General features: G+C 32.4%; 1 protein-coding gene across 1 annotated transcript; it reads right to left on the reverse strand.

The window, feature by feature from the left end:
* Positions 1-377: 377 nt before the first annotated feature.
* On the reverse strand, positions 378-24442 carry LOC132734054 (uncharacterized; the record flags this gene model as incomplete). Its single annotated transcript, XM_060720750.1, is given in 4 exon segments — positions 378-7536; positions 19439-19492; positions 20900-21017; positions 24328-24442. Coding segments are annotated over 3 exon segments (387 nt in total). The 3' UTR covers positions 378-7309.
* Positions 24443-24614: the final 172 nt, after the last annotated feature.

Below are 24614 nucleotides of genomic sequence, written 5' to 3' on the forward strand. Positions count from 1 at the left end.
AAATGAAATAAACCCAAAGGACCATTAACACATAATCACAGATATGATATTTGGGTTGAAATATGCGGCCATCACTCATCCCTGGACACCAAGTGTTGTGGATATTAAAGAAGGATCTGTTCTCAGCAATAATCACTCATAAATGAAGTGAATAAAATGTTGAAGCGTCAAATCAAGCTTACACAACATCCTGATAGTTTGAAGATTTTTTAATACTTATCTCCCTTTACAAAACTGACAGCCTATGATTTCGGGGAACAAAAGTTTAAAAAAAATCTATTCCAGACAGATTTCAAATTGATCAAAAAGATATATTACGGACAAATATCACACCTATTAAACATTCAAAGAAAATATTTTTTCACAAATTATTTCAAGACAAACAAATTGCTGCAAGGGGAGATCATAAATGTTTAATGAAAATCAGAATAATATGTTGGGTTACTTCCCCATGTTATTTATTTCCTAACTGATGATACGATACAAATGAGTGCAATGATAAAATAGAATGACTGCAAATAAATAAATGAAAATAATGTAAAACCATAATACAAATTCAAAATGTAGACAAAACTGAATATAATATTCAAATGGTGAATAAAAAATAATTACAAACTGACTAGTTACTTAGGTACTGATTTCTTTTACAAAATGATTTTGAATAGTCCTATAAAATGCCATATAAACTGTTTATCGGTACATTAAACACTTATCTATACACAGTTATATAGAAAACTTATTTTCAATTTCATTAGCACTTCAAATACATTAGAATGGATTTATTGATACAAGTTCATACAGTTTTGTACGTTAAAAGATCTTTCTCAATGCTGTTATTTTGACGAAAAGATTTTTTTTTCTAGGCAAATTTTCATTTACAATTTCTTTCAACACTATGAACGTAACATGAATAACATTTTAAGCGTCTTAATAAAAATCTACTCAACAAAAGCCATCTTATCAATTGATGTAACTTGACTGATAAAAAGTAGTGTCGAGCAAAACCCTACATTTATACATACATGTACACTGTTTACTCTTCAATTTTCAAATAACCTTCCTAATGCTTAACTTATAATGTGGAATCAAATAAAAAATCGTTAACAAAGAAATGATCACTCCAGAAAAAACATGTAAGCATGTACCTCTGATATACCATATTAATACAACATAAATGATAATACAAGTAGTTCTTACAACAATTCATGATCATAAACACACCCTGTTTTAACAAAGAGGTATTCATCATCTCAGAATGATTTTTATAGTAACACTTCTTTTTAATAAAATTGTAAATTTAAATATAAGCAATTATTTATGTCTACAATGTATTTAAACATGGTAGTGTAACAGTAGGTTTTTTTTAACTGAATCAAATGTTTTTCTTTCCAAAAGAATGAAAAAGTAAAGAAAAACTTTAGATGAAACACTGTCTCAAAGATAATTGTTTTATTTTACTTTTTCTTCTAAATATCAATTATATTTCATAAATGATTCTTTTTATCTAAGAATAGAATCACCGACAGCAGCCCAAAAAAAGCTTTATCACATTATTTAATGAAGCAAGCATATTTGTAATTATCTTGTCTTTTTGTTCTAGTACAACGGTTTGTCGAATTTTAACCTTTGTGATAAACATTTACACTATCACATACAATAACATGGGATACCCTAAGTATATTTTTAGTTTAGTTGTATCCTACAACTATATAAACAAAAACGGAAGATTGTGTTAATACCAAAGTGTTTGTTACAGTAAGGAAAAATTGGGATAATAATTGATAATCATTTTTTGTAATACATTAACAACATGCCCTGTTAAATTTGTAATAATATAATGCCACACATTTTCTGAAACAATGTAAAAATGTGTCAAAAAGTTACAAAGTAGCATTCACACCAAAAACTACGGAATGTTTCATCACAAATATCATGGCACATGAATAATGCAACATTATAAGATGATTGATGATAAACAACATGGTCAGTATTTACATGTATATAAATACCTGATAGTATTTACTAATTGTATCATCAAAATATTTAAAACATTTATGATTTAAAAACAAAACAAAAACAAGAGGGCCATGATGGCCCTGAGGTCGCTCACCTGTATATAGGCCCCCCACCCCCGGGCCAATTTTTACCCATGGGCTTTTATTTGTTTATTTGAACAGACTTGGTAGACACCTCTAAGAAGATGTTTCATGCTAAACATCTAAGTTCTAGCTCATTGGGTTTTTAAAAAAAACATTTTTAAAGTTTTTACTATACACATATAGTTAAAAACAATGACAGCCCTGGGGCAGGGCCAGTTTTGACCCCCAGGCTTTTATTTGAACAAACTTTGTAGATATTTACTTAAAGATGTTTCATGCTTAATATCTAAACTCTAGCTATTTGGGTTTTTTCAAAGAAGATTTTTAAGTTTTTGCTATACACATATAAGGAAAAATAATTGACCCCCCGGGCGGGGCCAGTTTTGACCCCAGGGCTTTTATTTGAACATACTTGGTAGACACCCATTAGAACATGTTTCATGCTAAATATCTTAGCTCTAGCTCTTTGAGTTCTTTAAAAGAAGATTTTTTAAGTTTTTACTATATGCATATAGGAAAAATCAATGACCCCCCGGGGCGGGGCCAATTTTGACCCCAGGGCTTTTATTTGAAAAAATTTGGTAGACACTCATTAGAAGATGTTTCATGCTAAATATCTTAGCTCTAGCTCTTTGGGTTCTTTAAAAGAAGATTTTTAAAGTTTTTACTATATGCATATAGGGAAAATCTATGACCCCCTGGGGCGGGATCAATTTTGACCCCAGGGCTTTTATTTGAACATACTTGGTAGACATTCACTAGAAGACATTTCATGCCAAATATCTAAGCTCTAGCTCTTATGGTTCTTTAAAAGAAGATTTTTAAGTTTTTACTATATGCATATAGGGAAAATCAATGACCCCCGGGGCGGGTCAATTTTGACCCCAGGGCTTTAATTTGAACAAACTTGGTAGACACTCACTAGAAGATGTTTCATGCTTAATATCTTAGCTCTAGCTCTTTGGGTTCTTTAAAAGAAGATTTTTTAAGTTTTACTATATGCATATAGGGAAAATCAATGACCCCCTGGGGCGGGGCCAATTTTGACCCCAGGGCTTTTATTTGAACAAACTTGGTAGACATTCACCAGAAGATGTTTCATGCCAAATATCTAAGCTCTAGCTCTTACGGTTCTTTAAAAGAAGATTTTTTAAGTTTTTACTATATGCATATAGGGTAAATCAATGACCCCCCGGGGCGGGGCCAATTTTGACCCCAGGGCTTTTATTTGAACAAACTTGGTAGACACTCACTAGAAGATGTCTCATGCCAAATATCTTAGCTCTAGCTCTTAGGATTGTTTAAAAGAAGATATTTAAAGATTTTTCTTTTGGTTGCCATGGCAACCAGAGTTCTGCATGGAATTAAATTCTTTGAACAATTTTCAAAGGTGACCACCAAAGGAACATTCCTGTGAAGTTTGGATGAAATTGGCTCAGCGGTTTATGAGGAGATGTCGTTTAAAGTAAAAGTTTACGGATGACGGACGACGGACGGACGGACGGACGCCGGACGAAAAGCGATCACAAAAGCTCACCCTGTCACAAAGTGACAGGTGAGCTAAAAAATATCATAAACGAGGACAAGAACAAAATAAAATTTTCCGAAACTTCATCAAAATACCACAAATATTTATATCTTACAAGTCAATATGTTAATTAAAGATCTTTTTATCACTTAGCTTTTCTCTGTTAGTACTGTTCAACAGTCATAATAACACATTGGTCTTTCATTTACTACATGTACATACATTACTGGTAGGTATTTGTTTATAGTAATAACATTTTTACATTTGTTTTTATCTAATTAACAAATCAAGCTAAGACCCACCACCTTACATTTTTTTAAATAACTTGCATCTTTAACCCTTCTGTCAATGCTGTTGTAAAAATTTAAAACCAATACAGTGACAATATTGCTTCTTGTTACTAAATATACTATATAGAGTATTATAGACTGGTTATTTGCTCTTTTCATTTGATACCTTCATTTCTTATAAATTATTTTTCTATAAAAGTACAGGACCATCTCTAGTACATCAACATACTTGTTCCAAATGATTGAAATACCTTTCTAATGAAACAGTCAACATATATACATGTAAATAAACAACTGAATTAATGCTATAACAAGCATATACATTATTACATATATATTGGAAATAAACGATGACACCAATTTACCAACATTTCTGTTATTTATATTTATAAGGTAAACAATAATTCAATTATACCAACATTTCTGCGAGGATGTTCATGTACATTATATCTATAAATTGATAATAATAATAATAAAAAGAAGACATTTATGAGATGTGAGAAAGATACAGCTGTTTTCTGTACAGCAAACAATGACAACAACAGGGGTAATATCACAAGAAGCCCAATAACAATATCATATTATACTCTAATATACCAAACATCTTATATACATGTTTCCATACAACATCATCATCATTTATTATACTACCAATTAACGTTTCTCAACATATTACTTTATGATTAGTATATCGTCACCTTATGGAGCATTAACGGCTTAACTCCTATTGAAATTTAATTGGAGTTAATCCATTACTGCACTGAGGTGACATATGGAGAATAAAATCTCTGAATTATGCCATTTTTTCCATAAATTTCAGAAAGTATGTCTATAAATTTATGTATGTATGTATAAAGAATTAAGGGCTATAAGTTTACACACTGATAAACTCTTTGCGATAGAATTTACAAAAATTCTTTATCCGTCAAAAATTTACAGATGTAAACATATAAATTCATATGTCAAACTTGATATTTCACAACATCAATTACCTTGTACTTTTTACAACAATTTGTATTTCAACCATATACTCTTTTTTAACAATTACATAAAATCATTTACCAAATTTTTGTTCCTTCTAATATAGAGTGCTTATAAACAGTCTTTATGTAAAACAATTTTTCCTAAATTATATCTCACATTTTCACAATTTTGTAGTTTGCTAAAACTTGTATTATTTCCATTTCAAAAATCAACTACAAAAACTTTACCGCTAATTTTATGACAGCTTTTTATTTTTCAATTTGATTAAGAATGGTAAAATGCCCATATGATAATATTATGAAGTATAGTATTGTTACATTAAATTACATGACATGATTTTTTACGCATCATTTTCGAGATAAAGCAGTGTGTATATGTGAATTTATTTAAAGCCAAACTTTTCATAAAATAACTTTTGTACATGATAAAAAATACTGACTAAGGTTTCAACACTTTTTGCATTGATCATGGTCCCGTCTTAATTGAACAATATAAAATAACAATAAACATAATTGAGCCGTGTCATGACAACACCAACATAGTGTGTTTGCGACCAGCATGGATCCAGACCAGCCTGCGCATCTGCGCAGTCTGATCAGGATCCATGCTGTTCGCTATCAGTTTCTCTTCTTGTAATAGGGTTGGTAAGCGAACAGCATGGATCCTGATCAGACTGCGCGGATGCACAGGCTGGTCTGGATCCATGCTGGTCGCAAACGCATTATGTTGGTTTTGTCATGACACGGCTCATATAATAGAGGAATATCAACAACTGGAAATAGCTCACAGATTGGTTGAAGTATTTCACACTTAAAATAAAAACATGCAGATATAAAATCACTGTTTTTATGGATTTCTACTTTGAGCAGATAAAATATTTCAACAAATTATTTTAATAAGAAGATATGACCTTACTTTTACTTCAAAGATACCTTATCTGGTTTACAGTCAACATCATTATTGCACCTGTTAACATTTAACACAAATACAAAAAATACCCTTTACTACCAAAGGTTCAAAATGTTTTCTTACTTGATCATATTAAAATCTATATTTACTGAACAACTTTAAAAATGTCATGATTTCAAATAAAATACCTCTTTGAAGTAATCTAGTCATCATATCAATGTTACACTCATAATAAATTAACTTATTGTACAAGTTACATCAGTTTTACTATGAATCTAATTTAACATATAGTACAAGAACTGTCTCAAAAAGTAATGGACATGGCTGTGTAACAAAAAAATAATGCCTGAACCTAGATTAATTTTGCATACATATTTATCCATCGGTTTATGTCGAATAAAAAATATTACAAGATCATATACAATATATTATAATATACTAAAAGCATCAATACACATCCAAGGAATGTGTATGCAGCCCACACCAAAACTTGTCATTTTACAAACCCAACTCATTATCTTGAAAACATTACAAAAGGTTGTGAATGTTAAAAAAAATCCACCAATTGCTATGACATTGGAATTTACCATTTGTCATATGGCGCAATTTAACTCAACATGCACAACATGTTTACAGTGATTGTTTTACTATATATATACATTATGTTGTGTTCATAAAAGCACAATATTAATGGTAATGTTTGGCAAAGCTTCTAACAAGCAGGCAGTTCACAATTTCTGCTATGAATGTGAAATGGCACCAACTGATACGCATATGTGATAAAATTATGCAACAAGTTACAATGAAGTAGCAAAAATGGGATGCCAGCAGTCAAGCAATCATTAACAGTAAGTGAACACAGTTGAGAACGTTATTTAAGACAGCTGTTGAACAGTTCGCAACACGTCAGAAGTTTTAGATGGTGGAAAATCTACTGTGAATATTACTTTGAAGGACAATTTTTGTACTTGTCTACGAAAAGAGGGTTGCTCAATATTGAATAATTGAATATTGAACAAGTACCTTTAACAGGGGTGAATATTTTGACAATTTGAAAAAGACAAATATTGGCTTAACATCACATATAATATTAATATGACGTTTCAGTGTGGACCACATCACATTACCAGGTAATCTTGTAGTTCTGTGTGATCAAATTTAACAATATCAGGTTGATTGTTTGCAAATACTCTCAACAAAAGGCATATTAGATATCAGTGGTATTTTAACATTATGCATGCTCAAAACCTTGTTGTCCATAACTTATTGGGACAGTTCTCATATATCCAGTTATCTAATAAAATTAAGGAGGAAAACAACTAAATTTGAGTAAGGACAATTCTATCAAGTAATAATTACAGTTAAATTAACTATCAAGTAATAATTACAGTCAATAATTACAGTCAAGTTAAAGAAAGACAAGATTTCACACTACAATATATCCCTTTACACACTATACTCAATGAAGATTTATTATCTGAGAATTATTTACAAAATGATTATGCTGTTTCTGTGACAAGATGATTTTGACTGCTGGTCACATGGTTTTCTGGAGAGTCTTCCATTGAATAAGCCGAGCTAATAGTCATGTTCTGATTGGCTGGCTGAACTAGCTTACGATTGGCTGAGAAATTTACAACACTTTCTTGATTGGCTAATTCTTGTTGCTTAGCATCAAGTCTGGACCAAACCACTTCTGGATGAGGGAGACCCCTAGATGTGTACTCTGAAATTAAAAAAACAAAATTTATCAAATAATATAAAATCAAGGTAGTCATATAATACAACACACTACATGAACTTCCATGATGAAACCTCATGGATTATCTCTGATAGTCTACAGATTGATTTGTTATACTTGACCTTTAACCTCCTGGATATGTGTAATGGATTTACCCTGGATATGGAAAAGTCCATTCAAAATAACAAAATATAAAAATTGAACTTTAACCAACAGTACAGAGCCTGGACACAATGTACGAAAATGCTATCTGGCCAGACTTTATACTGGTGGCCTAGGCTTACCACTTTCAGTTCCAGCAAGTCAAATTGTCTATTGCAACATCAATCTGTGCAATATTGGTCTGAAATATCAAAGTACCATTCATTATACTGATAAAGTCTGACTGAAAATTGCAATTAGCAAACACTGATCTGGATTATATCACTAATGAACAAACTAACATATATAGGGTTAGTGTTATAGGAAAGTATATAAAGTGCTGAGTTCTAGTGTCATGGTTATATATTTCTTTTTACTAGTTTATAAAATGCATAACTTGAAACAAATTGAAAGACTTCTTCAAAATCTTTATCTATACATTGTATCATAGTTGCGGGACCTTTCTGTTGAAAATGTGTCAGAGATAAATCGTATACATATACATGCACAGTGCGTTAACTGGAGTGCAGGTATTAGTTACCCGCACTCCAGAGCATGCCCATTAATTGGCTCATTTTTGCTGGGGTTTACTTATTGTGACGGCAGAGAAAAGGAAAGCGACAGAAATATCATATTCAGATGCATGGTCATTGGTTACTTTTTCATGGGGTTTCATATTGTGACAACAGGGAACCTGTTTTTATGTTTGACTTAATAATGATACAAAAGAGAAAGAACATCAAAACACTCGGCAATCTGATGAATACTCGGGGGCTACGCCCCCTTGTATGAAACAGATAGCCTCGTGTTTCGATGCTCTTTCTATTACTAAGCAAACAAGTCACTAATCATTAATTAGTTAATAAAATAAGGTCATTAAATTAAGTCATGTGTATTATAAAGATGATATAGAGGGAATAATAGGCTTATAAACATATGTTTTATATGTATATCATAAGTGATGACTAACACAAGCTTATGTTACTGTTTATGGTATATTGATAGCTACAGCTACAGAACTACAGGGAAAATACATATTGGTAAATATGTGAATTCAAATGTTACAATTTATGAATATACAAGCTAATATTATAAGATGAAGCTTTACTACTCTCAGTGAACCAAGTCTTAAATGACTATATAACAATTTCTTTTGTTACAATTAGATTATCATCAGCTTGTGAAGTTTCTATGGAACTTTCATGATAGAAGTCCATAAAAATTAAGTCCTTGAATTCCTAATGCTTGATAGTAATAACTTTCTAAGACATGAGAATCAAACAAATCTTTTCAAAACTAGAACTATCACTAAATGTGATTAATACCCCCACAAGACTGCTTTGGAAATGAGGATGTTACTAGTAACATAATACCTTGTAAAAGAATTGAAATATAGAGTTATGGTTGTGGGCAATTAAAGATAGTTGTGGTTCTTGTATGTTGCATTTCCTTTCAATGTGGTTGGCCATTGATGAAGTTTTATTGACTTACTCTGTAATAAGTCCAGAAAGACAAAAAAAAGGAACAAAGGGCAATAACTCTATAAATACTGAAGATGGAGTTATAGTGCTTGTGCACTGCGCTTCCTCTTTTTGTGCTTGACCATTGTATGAAGTTGTTTTGAATTTCAACCAGTATGTTTTAAGTTATGCTCCAGACAAGGAAAAGTATCAAAGGGCAGTAACTCTGTATTTTGTCAAAATGGAGTTATGGCTCTTATGCACTGCACTTCCTTTTAATGTCCTTGACAACTGTATGAAGTTGTATTGAATTCCAAACAGTAGTTTTCAAGTTATGCTCTGGACAAGGAAAAGTAACAAAGGGCAATAACTCTGTAATTTGTCAAGATGAAGTTATTGTTCTTGTGCACTGCACTTCCTCTCATTGTGCTTGACCATTGTATGTAGTTATATTGAATTCCAACCATTAGTCTTCAAGTTATGCTCCGGACAAGGAAAATGCAACGGACGTCTGGACCGACCTACCGCCCGACCGACCAACCGACCGACCACCGGGTGACTCCTATATACCCCCCCAAACTTCGTTTTTGGGGGTATAATTAACAAAGCAGCTTAATTCAGTTCAAAACCATGCCAGAGTTATGGGTCTTGAATTTTGAATAAAAATCTAAGAAATATGTGAAATTTCAATAAAACACAATAAGTGATTCTTGAGAAATTAAGCCACATATTATTTCTTCATTAAATGTTACTAATGCTGACACAAATGCCAATGTTTAAGTGAGTAAGATATCTAACAAAAGAGGAACTAAAATTTATATACAACTGTCTTTAGGAAATAACATTCATGTTGCAAAGGCACACTGATTGTTATCTAAAGTAACATCAAATTAAATCTATATTCATGCACTGATATAAACAGAAATTTAACTAAATGTTAATGAGATGTAGGCTTTACATCTGTTTGTTTGTTTGTTTGTTTCATTTTACGCCTTTTTCCAACAGTATTTCAGTCATATAGGCGGGTAGTTTCCTAACCATCGTTCCTGGAGAATTACACCAGTACTAGACAACCTTCCTCCGCGCTAAACTACCAAAGCATCTCCCGGGGATCGAACCCACGCCAGAGAGGTAACTGGATTAGAAGTCATCGACTCTAACCCCTCGACCACGGAGGATTTACATCTAATGTCTGCATGGAGTATACTTCTATGTTTCCCTTAGCTGAAAAATTTATGCTTGAAAAGATTGATATATCACAACAATACAGACTGTGACATAATACAATTATATAATGAAAATTAGACTGTAAATTATATAATAGGTACCCGACTGTAGCTTTTATCAAAATTAAATTTTGTCATGTTGTGCTTCAAGTTTTGAATTTTTCACACAGGTTGTCAAAATAATAACATAATACAGAGTTAAATTTTAGCTGTTAAAGTCCTCAAGTGACATCTTTAGCCTAAAATTCCTAAAGTGGTAGTTTTTATCTCAAAGACCTTTTAATTGATAAAGTGAAAATATTTACCTCAAGTGCCAATTTCTACCTCTTAGACTTCAAGTGAGTAAAAGTTGGACAGACCACAAGGTCACAGTCATATCATTTATATATAATCTACTAAATACCTAAAGGGTTCTTCATTATTTATTCTAACACAGTTCACACTATTCCCCTATCAAACAAAAAGGACAATCAAGTGCATTAGACAATATATGCACAGAAAAAAAAACATATGCTTACAAATCATATGACGTCAGATATGGTGTCAATAAACCAAATGATATCAGGAAAATTAATTCTATGCTATAAACGTATTTTTATCAATTCTTTTTTTTATTAGCATATAAGAATGGAAATAGGCTTTAATTATTCTTGCATTATACTATAATAATGCACAATTTATCATTCAAATGATTAATTGTAATTTAACTCAGGCATTTTGTCCTTCATGATTATATTCCTGCACATTAGAACTTGAACCATGCATTATTCTACAATGCACTCAAACTTGTTTATTTCGGTATTTAAAAAATGAATCTAGAAAAATAAAAAATGAATGGCTAATAATGTAAGCTAGCTTCTGGTTATGTATATTTGAAGTAAAGGATAAAAGGGAAGGGGGGGGGGGGGGTAATGTTAATGCAATACGTGTTAATTTTTCAATACAAAAACTGAAGTTAGAATGATTTAAAAAAAAAATTAAAGTGAGTAATGTTGTAGAAGTAAGAGAAAGGAAAAAAATTAATTTTAAATCAATTTTAATTCTCATGTGTCTGCAAGTCCCAAACAATTACATGTACTATCACATCTATAAGCATAGGAGAAATTACCATAGATGGAATAAACTTGTATTTTTGATAACAATCTATTGTTGTTAAAAGTTATATAAACTCCACTTTCAATGTAACATTTCAAAAATTGAAGAAAGACAGCTCTGCTATGTGGTAAAGTATCATTAATTATATATTATATAATATGTATTTAATTCTATATTAGTATTCAAATTTTTGAATGACAACTTTGGCTGGTATTCTTTTAATTTCGGAAACATTATATTATCTTACTCAATAATTCACCTAATAATAACAAAGTAAAATAAATTTTGTTTGAATTTGAGCCTGCTATCATTGTTTTATTTGTGAGCATTTCAGCAATAATGATTAAGAAATATCTTTAACATTAAGAATTTAACTTAAAAGTTCAAGAATTGATCAAGAGATGGTCAGTAAAATGACATATTTTAATCAGGATTGAAAAAAGTTTATCTTGGTTTAAAGAATATATATAAGGTGTGCATCAAATCAAAGACAGACACTTTGTGATCTGCATGAGACTTAAGTATTATTATCTCACTTGAGCTAGGAAATCAATATAACACTGAAATCCATGTTATTTTTGAACACTTACACACACAGATACAAAATCTAGAAATCTAGGAATGATGTGATAGATATAAAAAAAATAAAATCTGTCTACAGAAATAGCTAGTGTATTTGACCTTACCTTGTGTAAGAAACTGCTATGTAGTTTTGGGAAACACATCCCCTACAACATACATAGAACAATTAATCTCACTTTTCCCTTCTACACAACTATCCTCTTATCTTATAAATAACTCATGTAGACTGTACAACAAATATTCATAATTGCGCCACGTCACGACAAAACCAACATAGTTGAATTGCGACCAGCATGGATCCAGACCAGCCTGCGCATCCGCGCAGTCTGATCAGGATCCATGCTGTTCGCTATCAGTTTCTCTACTTGTTAAAGGGTTTGTAAGCGAACAGCATAGATCCTGATCAGACTGCACGGATGCGCAGGCTGGTCTGGATCCATGCTGGTCGCAAACCCACTAAGTTGGTTTTGTCATGACGGGGCTCAAATATTCATATATAAGAAGTACATTTATGAAGTTAGGTAATCTTACATTTTTGAGCACTAACAGTGAGTGCTTGTCTACAGGCATATTGCAGTATCAGGGCTTCCATTAGTGGAAATCTTGGAGTCATTTACTTTTGATTTTGGCTTGTGACTTACAAAATATAACCCTTTTCCTTCTTTACCTATATGTGACTTCCAGTGTTAGACATTTTGCAGTCATTGACATTCGAATTTTGGGACTTAATGGAAGCCCTGAGTATTAACTTAAACTGTCTGGAATACTGTAAACTAGAATGACAATGGTGTATCCTTCATTCTTAAACTACATAATTATGATGTACAAGTATTTCTTTTACTAGTTCAACAACTTTTGTTTTATTTTAAACAGAATGTTAACAATCTCTTCAGTTAAATGCAATCAAACAAGTTAACAGACAAAACAAGGACAAAGTTTAGACAGTATTAAGTGTCCATGGTAACATGATAACACAACAGAAAGATTTTAGGAAAAAACAACACAGATATAAAATTGGTATTACTCTTAAAGGGATATTCAGGCAAAATAATGACAAAAATATTAAAATGATCTTTTGTACTCACCTCAAGCTAAAATGACATTTCTAAAAGTTTCAGCACAACTTTCTGTTCAATTTCTATATATTTTGGATTTGAAGCATGAATATATTTATATATGTTGAACAAAATTTAGACGCCAATAGAATCACCGAATAATTTTAAAACAAGTCAGGTGACTTGGACAAATCGTTGAAGTTACATTAACAGATACTGTGGATATTGTATGCTTGAAACAAACCTAAATCATTCATTTGACATGTTCTTTAACATTTCCAGAGTTCACTGTGACAATTATTGTGAAATCCAAGCGCTCTAACCTGACCCACGCGGGTCAGGTTAGGAAACCGCCATTTTATTCTTTATATGGAGAAAAGTTTTGTTCCTTTGACTGTCTAATATATTTATTTTGAGGCCATTTACAGAATTAGGAACGAAAAATTCAAAACAAAGAAATGAAAATTTTGCCTGTGTCTCCCTTTAACTATTCAATGAACACACTTCTTTGTTTCAGTTTCAGAGTCAGTGGGTTATACAGTGAAAGCTGCAAACTTTGTTGTCATATCCATCAAGTATGTTTTGTTGGAACATCTAACATGCAAAAATCTTGAAACATTAGAATTTAGTCTGAAATTATTTACTTACATCTATTTTAATAAACATAACTGAAGCCAAAGTAAAATTATTTCTGTTTTTTGACAAAATGTAATATTCTCCATCATGAAATTTTGTTATCAATGTAAAAAGAAACTAAAAATCTGAGCAAACTTTACAACACAGCTTTTTATACAGAGAACTATAGTTACAACAGTAACTATAGGAACAACATAATTTCATACAACTTAAAATATTGTAATTTCAATGTCAGAAGTTATTAAAACAAGAGGGCCATGATGGCCCTGAGGTAGCTCACCTGTATATAGGCCCCCCAACCCGCACCCCCCCCCCCCCCAAAGTTGCAGGGCCAATTTAACCCAAGGGCTTTTATTTGCACAAACTCGGTAGACACCAATAAGAAGATGTTTCATGCTAAACATCTAAGCTCTAACTCATTGGGCTTTATTGAAAGAAGATTTTTTTTAAGTTTTTACTATACACATATAGTTAAAAACAATGACACCCCTGGGGCCGGGCCAGTTTTGACCCCTGGGCTTTTATTTGAACAAACTTTGTAGACACTTACTAGAAGATGTTTCATGCTTAATATCTAAACTCTAGCTATTTGGGTTTTTTCAAAGAAGATTTTTAAGTTTTTGCTATACACATATAAAGAAAATCAATGACCCCCAGGGCGGGGCCAATTTTGACCCCAGGTCTTTTATTTGAACAAACTTTGTAAACACTCACTAAAAGATGTTTCATGCTTAATATCTTAACTCTAGCTATTTGGGTTTTTTCAAAGAAGATTTTTTAAGTTTTTGCTATACACATATAAGGAAAATCAATGACCCCCGGAACGGTGCCAATTTTGACCCCAGGGCTTTTATTTGAACAAACTTGGTAGACACCTATTAGAACATGTTTGATGCTAAATATCTTAGCCATAGCTCTTTGAGTTCTTTAAAAGAAGATTTTTTAAGTTTTTACTATATGCATATAGGGAAAATCAATGATCCCCCCTGGCGGGGCCAATTTTGACCCCAGGGCTTTTATCTGAACAAACTTGGTAGACACTTATTAGAACATGTTTCATGCTAAATATCTTAGCTTTAACTCTTTTGGTTCTTTAAAAAAAGATTTTTTAAGTTTTTACTATATGCATATAGGGAAAATCAATGACCCCCTGGGGTGGGGCCAATTTTGACCCCAGGGCTTTTATTTTAACAAACTTGGTAGACACCTATTAGAACATGTTTGATGCTCAATATCTTAGCCATAGCTCTTTGAGTTCTTAAAAAGAAGATTTTTTTAGTTTTTACTATATGCATATAGGGAAAATCAATGACCATAAAGGGAAAATCAATGACCCCCCGGGGCGGGGCCAATTTTGACCCCAGGGCTTTTATTTAAACAAACTTGGTAGACACCTATTAGAACATGTTTCATGCTAAAAATCTTAGCTTTAACTCTTTTGGTTCTTTAAAAGGAGATTTTTTAAGTTTTTACTATATGCATATAGGGAAAATCAATGACCCCCCTGGGGCGGGGCCAATTTTGACCCCAGGGCTTTTATTTGAACAAACTTGGTAGACACCTATTAGAACATGTTTGATGCTAAATATCTTAGCCATAGCTCTTTGAGTTCTTTAAAAGAAGATTTTTTAAGTTTTTACTATATGCATATAGGGAAAATCAATGACCCCCCGGGGCAGGGCCAATTTTGACCCCAGGGCTTTTATTTGAACAAACTTGGTAGACACCCATTAGAACATGTTTCATGCTAAATATCTTAGCTCTAGCTCTTTTGGTTCTTTAAAAGAAGATTTTTTAAGTTTTTACTATATGTATATAGGGAAAATCAATGACCCCCTGGGGCGGGGCCAATTTTTACCCCAGGGCTTTTATTTGAACAAACTTGGTAGACACTCACTAGAAGATGTTTCATGCCAAATATCTAAGCTCTAGCTCTTATGGTTTTTTAAAAGAAGATATTTTAAGTTTTTTCTTTCGGTTGCCATGGCAACCAGAGTTCTGTATGGAATTAAATTCTTTGAACAATTTTTAAAGGTGACCACCAAAGGAACATTCCTGTGAAGTTTGGATGAAATTGGCTTAGTGGTTTATGACGAGATGTCATTTAAAGTAAAAGTTTACGGACGGACGGACGGACGCCGGACGAAAAGCGATCACAAAAGCTCACCCTGTCACTTTGTGACAGGTGAGCTAAAAAAGAAAAAATAAGAAAAACAACAAAGAACACACAACATCAATTAAAAAAAATGTTAGAAAAAAGGTTAAAAAGAAATCTAAAACAAATATTTTAACATTTATCAACACATACAAAAAAAATCAAACAAAAACAACTAAAAAATCCAAATAAAATTATGAGAGTTTACTATCTTACAAGATTATTTTGTAAAAAATTATCATCATCTTAGTGCAGTAAAGGGTTAACTTCCAAAATAATTAAATAGGAGTTAACCTGTTACTGCACTGAGGTGACAATCTGTCAGTACTATCAATAATTCAATGTTTAACTATTTATCCCCCTGAAACCTACTTAAAGTAATGTGCAGGCTAGCCTGGCTCTTAATGTTCCAGCAGGTGAAGGATTCAATCATTTAAAATATAAATATTAAAATCTGGACTTAAATCAGCAACAATTCATTTTATTAGCTTATTGACTTCACTTAACTCCACAATTTGTTTTGCTTTGTAAAGGTCTTTTAGTGAAATTTTACACCTTAAGCTGGTTATGATGGATATTTTATATCTTCACCCTCAGTTTTTATGTTTTGTCTTCTTGTACATGTTTTTAAAGCAAGTGAGCATATTTATAATGTGTTTACTGTAATGGAAGACTAAATCTGTTCAAATGAAACTATAATCTACACTGAATAAAAAAAAACAAAAAACTAGAAATGTGTCATCATGCCACGGATGCCCCCGCATGCAGCCAAAATTTCAGATGGTGCTTTAATTATTTTTTTCATTTTAAGTTCAAAGCCCTTAAAACTTTTCAATGTTAACACAAACTATTTCCATACAATGTTCAAAGCACTGAAATTATTCAGTCTTAACCTTTTAGAAATAGCATATTGCATATTTGTAGCCAAAATAATGGCTAAAAGAATGAATGGTGAAACTGAAAGTTCAAAATTTTTCCAACATTCAGGAAAGATAAGTTTGTCTAAAATCATTGAACCATGACCAAATTCCAACTTAAACTGCTTATTCCTAAGATGTATCTATATTATTTTCAAAGTGAAAGGGACATAACTCTGCCAAAAAACATCAAACCATGACCAAATTCCAACTTGACCTGCCCATTCCTTTGACATATCCATATGTCAAATTAAAGTTGAATATGTGACACTGTTGGGTAGATAAGGAACAGAAACTGTCAATTTCATATTATTTTCAAAGTGAAAGGGGCATTACTCTACCAAAAATCATTGAACCATGACCAAATTTGAACTTGACCTGGGCATTCCAAAAACATATCCATATGTCAAATTTGAGTTGAATGTGTTGTACCATTGGGGAGATAATAAACGGAAACTTAAAATTTCATATTACTTTCAAAGTGAAAGGGGCATAACTCTGCCAAAAATCATTGAACCATGACCAAATTTGAACTTGACCTGCGCATTCCTTTGACGCATCCATATGTCACGTTTGAGTTGAATGTGTTGTACCTTGAGGGAGATAATGAACGGAAACTGAAAATTTCATATTATTTTCAAAGTAAAAGGGGCATAACTCTCCCAAAAATCATCGAACCATGACCAAATTCCAACTTGACCTGTATTTTTTCATGACATATCAATATGTCAAGTTTGAGTTGATTGTGTTGTACCATTGGGGAGATAATGAACGGAAACTGAAAATTTCATATTATTTTCAAAGTAAAAGGGGCATAACTCTGCCAAAAATTATCGAACCATAACCAAATTCGAACTTGACCTGTATTTTCTCATGACATATCCATATGTCAAGTTTGAATTGAATGTGTCCAACCGTTCTTAAGATAATGAATGGAAACTGAAATTTCATATTATTTTCAAAGTAAAAGGGGCATAACTCTGCCAAAAATCATCGAACCATGACCAAATTCGAACTTGACCTGTATTTTCTCATGATATATCCATATGTCAAATTTGAGTTGAATATGTCTAACCGTTCTTAAGATAATGAACGGAAACTGATGATGACAGAATGACGGAAGGACGGAAGGACGGAATGACGGAACAGGGTAACACTATATGCCCCGGCCATTACATGGCAGGGGCATAAAAAACAATAACTAGAGCTGCCACAGAAGCAACAAATAGACCCACTTGATCTCTATCACACTGTGTATTATGTTGAACAATTACTCGTATTTATCATTAGATTTTACAGAAAACATTTGAGTTAATTTTGAGAAAAACATTGAAAAAGAATAAAATTTATAGTGCAGACAAAAAATGTTTGCATTTTGACCTTCAAGGGTGACCTTAACCTTAAGCCTGCACAGTAAAAGCATGGGCTTGACATTGCCTTGTTGAGGTGAGCCAAGTTTGAAGAAAACCCTTCAAGGGGTAGAGGATTTATGCAGCAAACACAAAATTGTTTGATATTTGACCTTCCGTCTTCAAGGGTGACACCTTGACATTGTGCTGGCACAGCATGGACCGACCAAATTGGCAGTGATTTGGGGGAGGGAGGGGGGAGGGTAAAACAACATGTAAGTCCATGCGAAGTTGCCAATATTGTACCACAACAGTGCTGAACTTTAAAAAGCAATAGGCAATCATCTAAATGTATAACATTTGTCACCCCACTTTAATCAACCAAAGCATTAAAAAAATTCTGGACAAATGGAAATCTCTGGATGGCGATGAAACAAAAAAAATAAAAGATGAAATTTGCAGACTTAATTTGATTGAGATTGTTCATGAGATATTATAAAAGTGCATTAATCTCTCAGGCTAAAGCAGTAGCCAATCGTCAACACTTAAAAGTATTGGAATTAAAAATTCTTAAGGACCAGAAAAATATAACAACACTAACTGTAAACCGAGGTTAACAATTACATGCATTTACAAGGGCATGACCCTTAACCAAGAATACATCTTTAATTGTTCATCTTTATCAATATCCTTTACCCAGGAATTATTCTAGGCTACCCTACTAAAACGTATCCCCTAAATAATACTCTATAAAATGTGATAAAGCATAATAAGCCATGCATACATCCTAAGCAGTTTTCTCTTTGACAAAAAGAAATTAATCAAAACAAAATGTTCATCTTCTGCTAAATAAGTATGTGTAATCAAGTAAAAACAATTTATAAGAAAAAGCAAGATTCAATATTTTTACTGAATTACTCTCAGTCATTTACAGACAACAGAATCTAGTTTAAATTCAGAATTTAGTTTACATTCAGTATTTAGTTTAAATTCACAAGCGGTTATCTGTTTTGAACCAAATAAAATGAGTCTACTAAAGTAGGAAACAGTTATTCATTTCTTCATCATATAAAGTTGTAGTTTCATTATATGTCACATAATGCTATTTTAAACAAAATATTGTTAAGAATGATAAAGAAATCAACATAAGAGTTAAGATAAAGCAAACTGTTTAAGCACGTATCATAGATTACAATAATTCAACTTAAAAATAAATAAAACAGTGCTATACCACAGCTGAGTATATGAGTGAATGCCACATTAAAGCTTACCATTCGCATAATTGAGTTGGGACAAGGTCATGTTCCACATGGCATTTTTGCCACCTAGTACGAGAATAAGTGATGTATTAAATCATTTTTATATCTGGTCGACACTTGCTCAGATAAATGGCGGATCTTCAACAATAACTGTCATAATGAAACATTTCTGTAACACCATTATAAACTCCCAGATGTTGCTTTGACACAGTTGAAACTCAGAAATATCTATATACTTATAGCCTGTTATCTCAAAACAATCATTTTCTTCGATGCAATCGAACTGAAACCCTAGCAAAGTGCAGACACAAAACAAATATCTGAGATAACAGTCATATAAATCAAGGTGCTAAGAGAAACGGTTAGTACCAGTATGTAAGATGAGAAAAACATCAGGAAGGACAAAACTGGCAACTCTAGGGTCAATCAAAAGTATTCTGAGAAGCATAATTAATTGGAATTAACTGTTCAGTCAGTAAACTGTTCTTTTAAAGTACAACCTGAAACTTCAGAAAGTACTTAAAATAACCTTATTTTGCCTACAAAATCACCTTAAAAATTGATCCATACAGTACAATTGAGGCATTGTTTCATCAAATTGTTTTTTGTTGTTTTTTTTAATTGTACAATTGGTAAAGTTTATATAGGTTTTGTTTGAATAGTTAATATATAAACTGAGGTAAAACTATCATTTCATATATATAACTGTACATAACAAGGTAGTGGCACATTCAATATTTATGCATGCACTTCTCAATATTATTGTTTTTCAACATGCAAACATCGCATTATTATATCAGGAAATGTCTTCTATTTAAGTATTGAGTCTCACTTAAAATGTCAAGGTCATATGATATTTCAGCCTATCTGATTGCAAACAACCAAAAGGGCTTTTCAGTACAGGTAACGGGGCAGAACCATCAATCTTCAAATAAAAGCCAGAGTTTACATACAAATGCTATCTCTTGCTGGATCAAAAATGATTGAAAGTCAGCAATTTTTACCACTTTTGCCATGGAGGCGCCTATGATATTATTTGCCTATATTTACATAATGCATCATGAGAATTATGAGACGGAACTTACTGCAAGTACTTAATGACTTTCTGGTAAAAATAATTCATTTGCTTATAAATGTGTTGCCTATATGATAATAAAGCATTTATCTTTGAATAAAGAGCATATCTAAATGATTTCTATTCTTTATACACATTGTATACTATGTATACTAGTATATGTAGCAATTCCTTCAATATTCCATCACTAAATTTGCTGCAAACAATGACAAACTTCGTCACAAGCTTCGTCACATACTGACTGAAAATCAAATTATGAGCAACTCAACAAACTTACCTTGTACACGGTTATGCAACTTAATTTTAAACCTACCTACCAACCACTTCCTCTAATTATGTAGACCAGTTCAACTGTAGAGATTATTCTATAGTATGATATATTGGGTAGAAAAACTTACCATTGGCAGGTGGTAACCTGTTACTGATGGTACCATCTGGAGACTGGTAACTGATCATGTCATGTTTCACAGGTGACACTGTATCTGTCTGTGTATTTGTACCCATATTACTGGTTTGCTGAAAAATCAACAAAAGTCAGTGATAGATCTGGCTAAATTAAATCATAACACCACTCTCATTAGGTAATCCTTGTATGTAAAGAGACTGCAAGTTTACTTTTAAGTTTCATGAATTAACAAGTCAATGCTTATTAGTATGCAAAGAGCGGTCTGTAAGGCAGCTTGCTCAACTTTTGTCAGTGCTTGGAAGCTAGGAGAGGGGCATGACTCTGTAAAAAGAAACTTAAGAAGTATTGAACTTATGCCCATCATGTTAGATATTCACAGAGAACAAGAGTGTAAAGTTTCAATAGTTTTGGAGGCACCAACTTGCATGCAAAACCTGAACAAAAATTTGACTGCCAAACCAATGTCAGGGTGAGTTCAACAGCTATCCCTTTCCTTCTGATAGTTGAGCATATATATCAACAAAATCATTAATTTTAACAAGAAAAGAAAAATATCCCGTAGCCTATCCATAATAGAAATATCATGTATGATTAAAAATGTGGTCATTTAGAACAGATGTTGACCAATTGAGTATATCATTATTAAAATTAATGTTTACAACAATGTATTCAATAAAATATCGGTCACTAAAGACCATTACAATGTATTTAACTCTTTTTTTTATGTATTTTAATGTATTACTTAAGAAGAGGAAAGTATTAACAGCTTATTTTGCCTCTGCAAAACAGTTTCCACGTAACGATCATTAAAACATTATGCAAATATCTTCCTGTCTGAATTATTCCCTACTTCATTCTGTCTGGGCATCCAGTTAAAACTGTTATGTACAAAAACATATGATAACAACTTAATTCTGATAGATGCCTCTGGGAATCACTATTGACGTTTTATCTTCACCATCGTTCAATACTAATAAACACTGGATATGTTATCATACTTTATTGCATGTAAAATGTAAATGCTGAATATTACTGAATATTACAATAGCAGACAATAGCAGACAAATTCACATACTTTGATATAATCTTTCATAATTAAAAATGATAAAGCCACAAGGAAATGAGGGTTTCATGTTTGAGAAATCACACAATAAAGTCATGTTTTGTCTTGGTGGGATATTATAAAGTAATACATAAAGAAACAAATCAATTCCAGCGAGACAATTTTTTTACGGTCATAATGTAAGTTCATGTAGGATCTATTTTCTAGCATGAACAAACTGGAATCATACGGTGTGCCATAACTTTTATTTTGTACACATTAACCGACTGAAAATGTTTTTTAATCTTTGACTGCTTAATTTGAGCCATTATCATGCAGCAATGCTGGAACCAAATCAGTATAGATCCAGGTCAGACTGCACATTCTTGCATATCAGACTGGCGTTTCCGTTAGTTTTACCCATGCCGGAAATTTCATCTGGCATGGGGGGTTCCAGATGAGTCGCGTGCTGTACAATGGCACGATAAAGATGACGTCATTTTACCCTTATGAATGATTTTGTAATTCATACGCTGTTGAATGAAAGTAGTTACGGTTGTAATGATATAAATTTTCATTGAAAATAAAGATAAAGAATTTAAAATATAATGGAATATGGTAGAATATGCAAGAAAAAATATCTGACATATGTTTGCGGTTCGGATCGGAATATCCGTCCCTCGGTCACCCGCCCATGGGCGGTAACTCGGCAAGCCTCGTTACCGCCCAATGGGCGGGTCACCTCCGGACGGATATTCCGATCCGAACCGCAAAATATGACAGATATTATTATTCTGTGCAACTTGACCAAGCTCTTATACTTTTGGCTATTCAGTTTTAGCATTGCAATCATCCTGAAACTGACAATAAATATTTCAAAATTCATAGCAAAAAGAATGGCAATGAACACCAAGCCTGCTGGCAGCAACTGATTCTGCCAAACATACCAGGGCAGACCAAGATCAGCTTGCACTTCCATTTCACTTTGTATTTTGAAAATTTCCATAAAAATGATGAATGGTTGTCCGGAATGAAAGATTGACAAGTCTTTTAAAGATATATTTAGGACAAAAAGTGATTTTCTCCACCAATCGACAACAAAGTGACAAAATCAAAAATTATGAATTTCAAAATTATGCCCCTTGTCTTACAACCGCCTCTTGTCCATGATAACTACAATCATTCCAAGTTACATGTTGATATCGCTACCATTAAAATTGTTTGGGCTACATTAAAGTTTATGTAAGACCACAATGACTACGTGGAGATCATAATAGCTTGCCTTTTTCAGACAGACAAATTAAAATAGACCATTTATTGCAACACTGTCTTACATATTTTCCTAGCAGAATGAGACATTGTGATTAGAGTGCTGTGTCACATCAAGTTATAAGTCTATTTGGTATGAATATTGTAATAATGCACGGCACTACATGTGACTGTAGGACATATATTACTTATGAAAGATGACATTAATAATTAAGTATACATTCATTTTTCTACCTATGCATGTCCTGTTGTTGTTGTTGTTGTTGTTGTTTTCTATTTCAGAAGGCCACATTGGAAATAAGATATATATGATTGTTATTGTATGTTCTTAATGTGTAACCTTCTTTAAATAAAGATATTATTATTATTAATAATAATCATCATCCTATTATAAAGCTGACCTCTGAGGGATTACTGTCACTTTAATTATGTATAATATTTATATATTAATAGGATTACATTAATATCTGACTAAAGCTCCAACAGTAACAATAGCCATATAATCCTATTCTACAAAATCTCTAATAACAACATTACAATATTTATGAAACATTGATTCTAGAAAATACTTTGCAACTCAGACAGTAGATTTTTTTTTGGTTTTGTTTTACATTGCACCAACACATTAAAGGTCATATGGGAACTTTCTAGCTTTACTGGTGGAGGAAGACCTCAGGTGTCCCTTTGTGCATTATTTCAGGCAAGAGCAGACATCCGAGTAGAACCAGACGATCAACCTAGTCAGACAGCTTTCTCACAATAAGTAGTTCTAGAGTCGAATTTGTTGGTCATGATGACATTGTGAAGCCCAACAAAGATTTATCACTCCATCTGGTTTATGATGTCATTCTCTCTTAGTATAACAATAACTTAAACATTTATAATTTTAGTTTGGTTGCAATGAAAGTTAAGAGCTTATATGAACCATTCTCAAGTAACTAACCAATAATGGTGTCATATGAAGAATCATGGTTATAGCCCAAATATGGCTTGAACCCTAGATCGAGATTGGATCAAGAGACACCTTAACCACTAGGCAATCTTAGTATTTTGGTACCAACAGTTTTACTCTAAACTGTCATCAATAAAAAAAATGTTAAAACACACACCTTTTGTTTAGTGACTGTGGTTGAACCATAATAATCTCTTTTAACCGAGCTATCTTTACTAACCGGGTGAACTTGTGAGTTGTCTGCAACTATTAATCCTGTTCTATCAATCAAACTGAAATAATACAAGCATTAATATTTGAATTATTTCAATAGATATAGGCACTGAATTATATCTTAAAATTTATGTTATACTGAATATATGAAATGTGTCAATAAAAGACAGATGCTGCAACATTCCTGTTTTCTCTCTCAAGAAGGTTAACAAAATCATTTATGGAGGAATA

This window comes from Ruditapes philippinarum, unplaced genomic scaffold, assembly GCF_026571515.1.
Source record: "Ruditapes philippinarum isolate M1 unplaced genomic scaffold, ASM2657151v2 ctg4571_1_1_1_1, whole genome shotgun sequence".
Taxonomy (NCBI): Eukaryota; Metazoa; Mollusca; class Bivalvia; order Venerida; family Veneridae; genus Ruditapes; species Ruditapes philippinarum.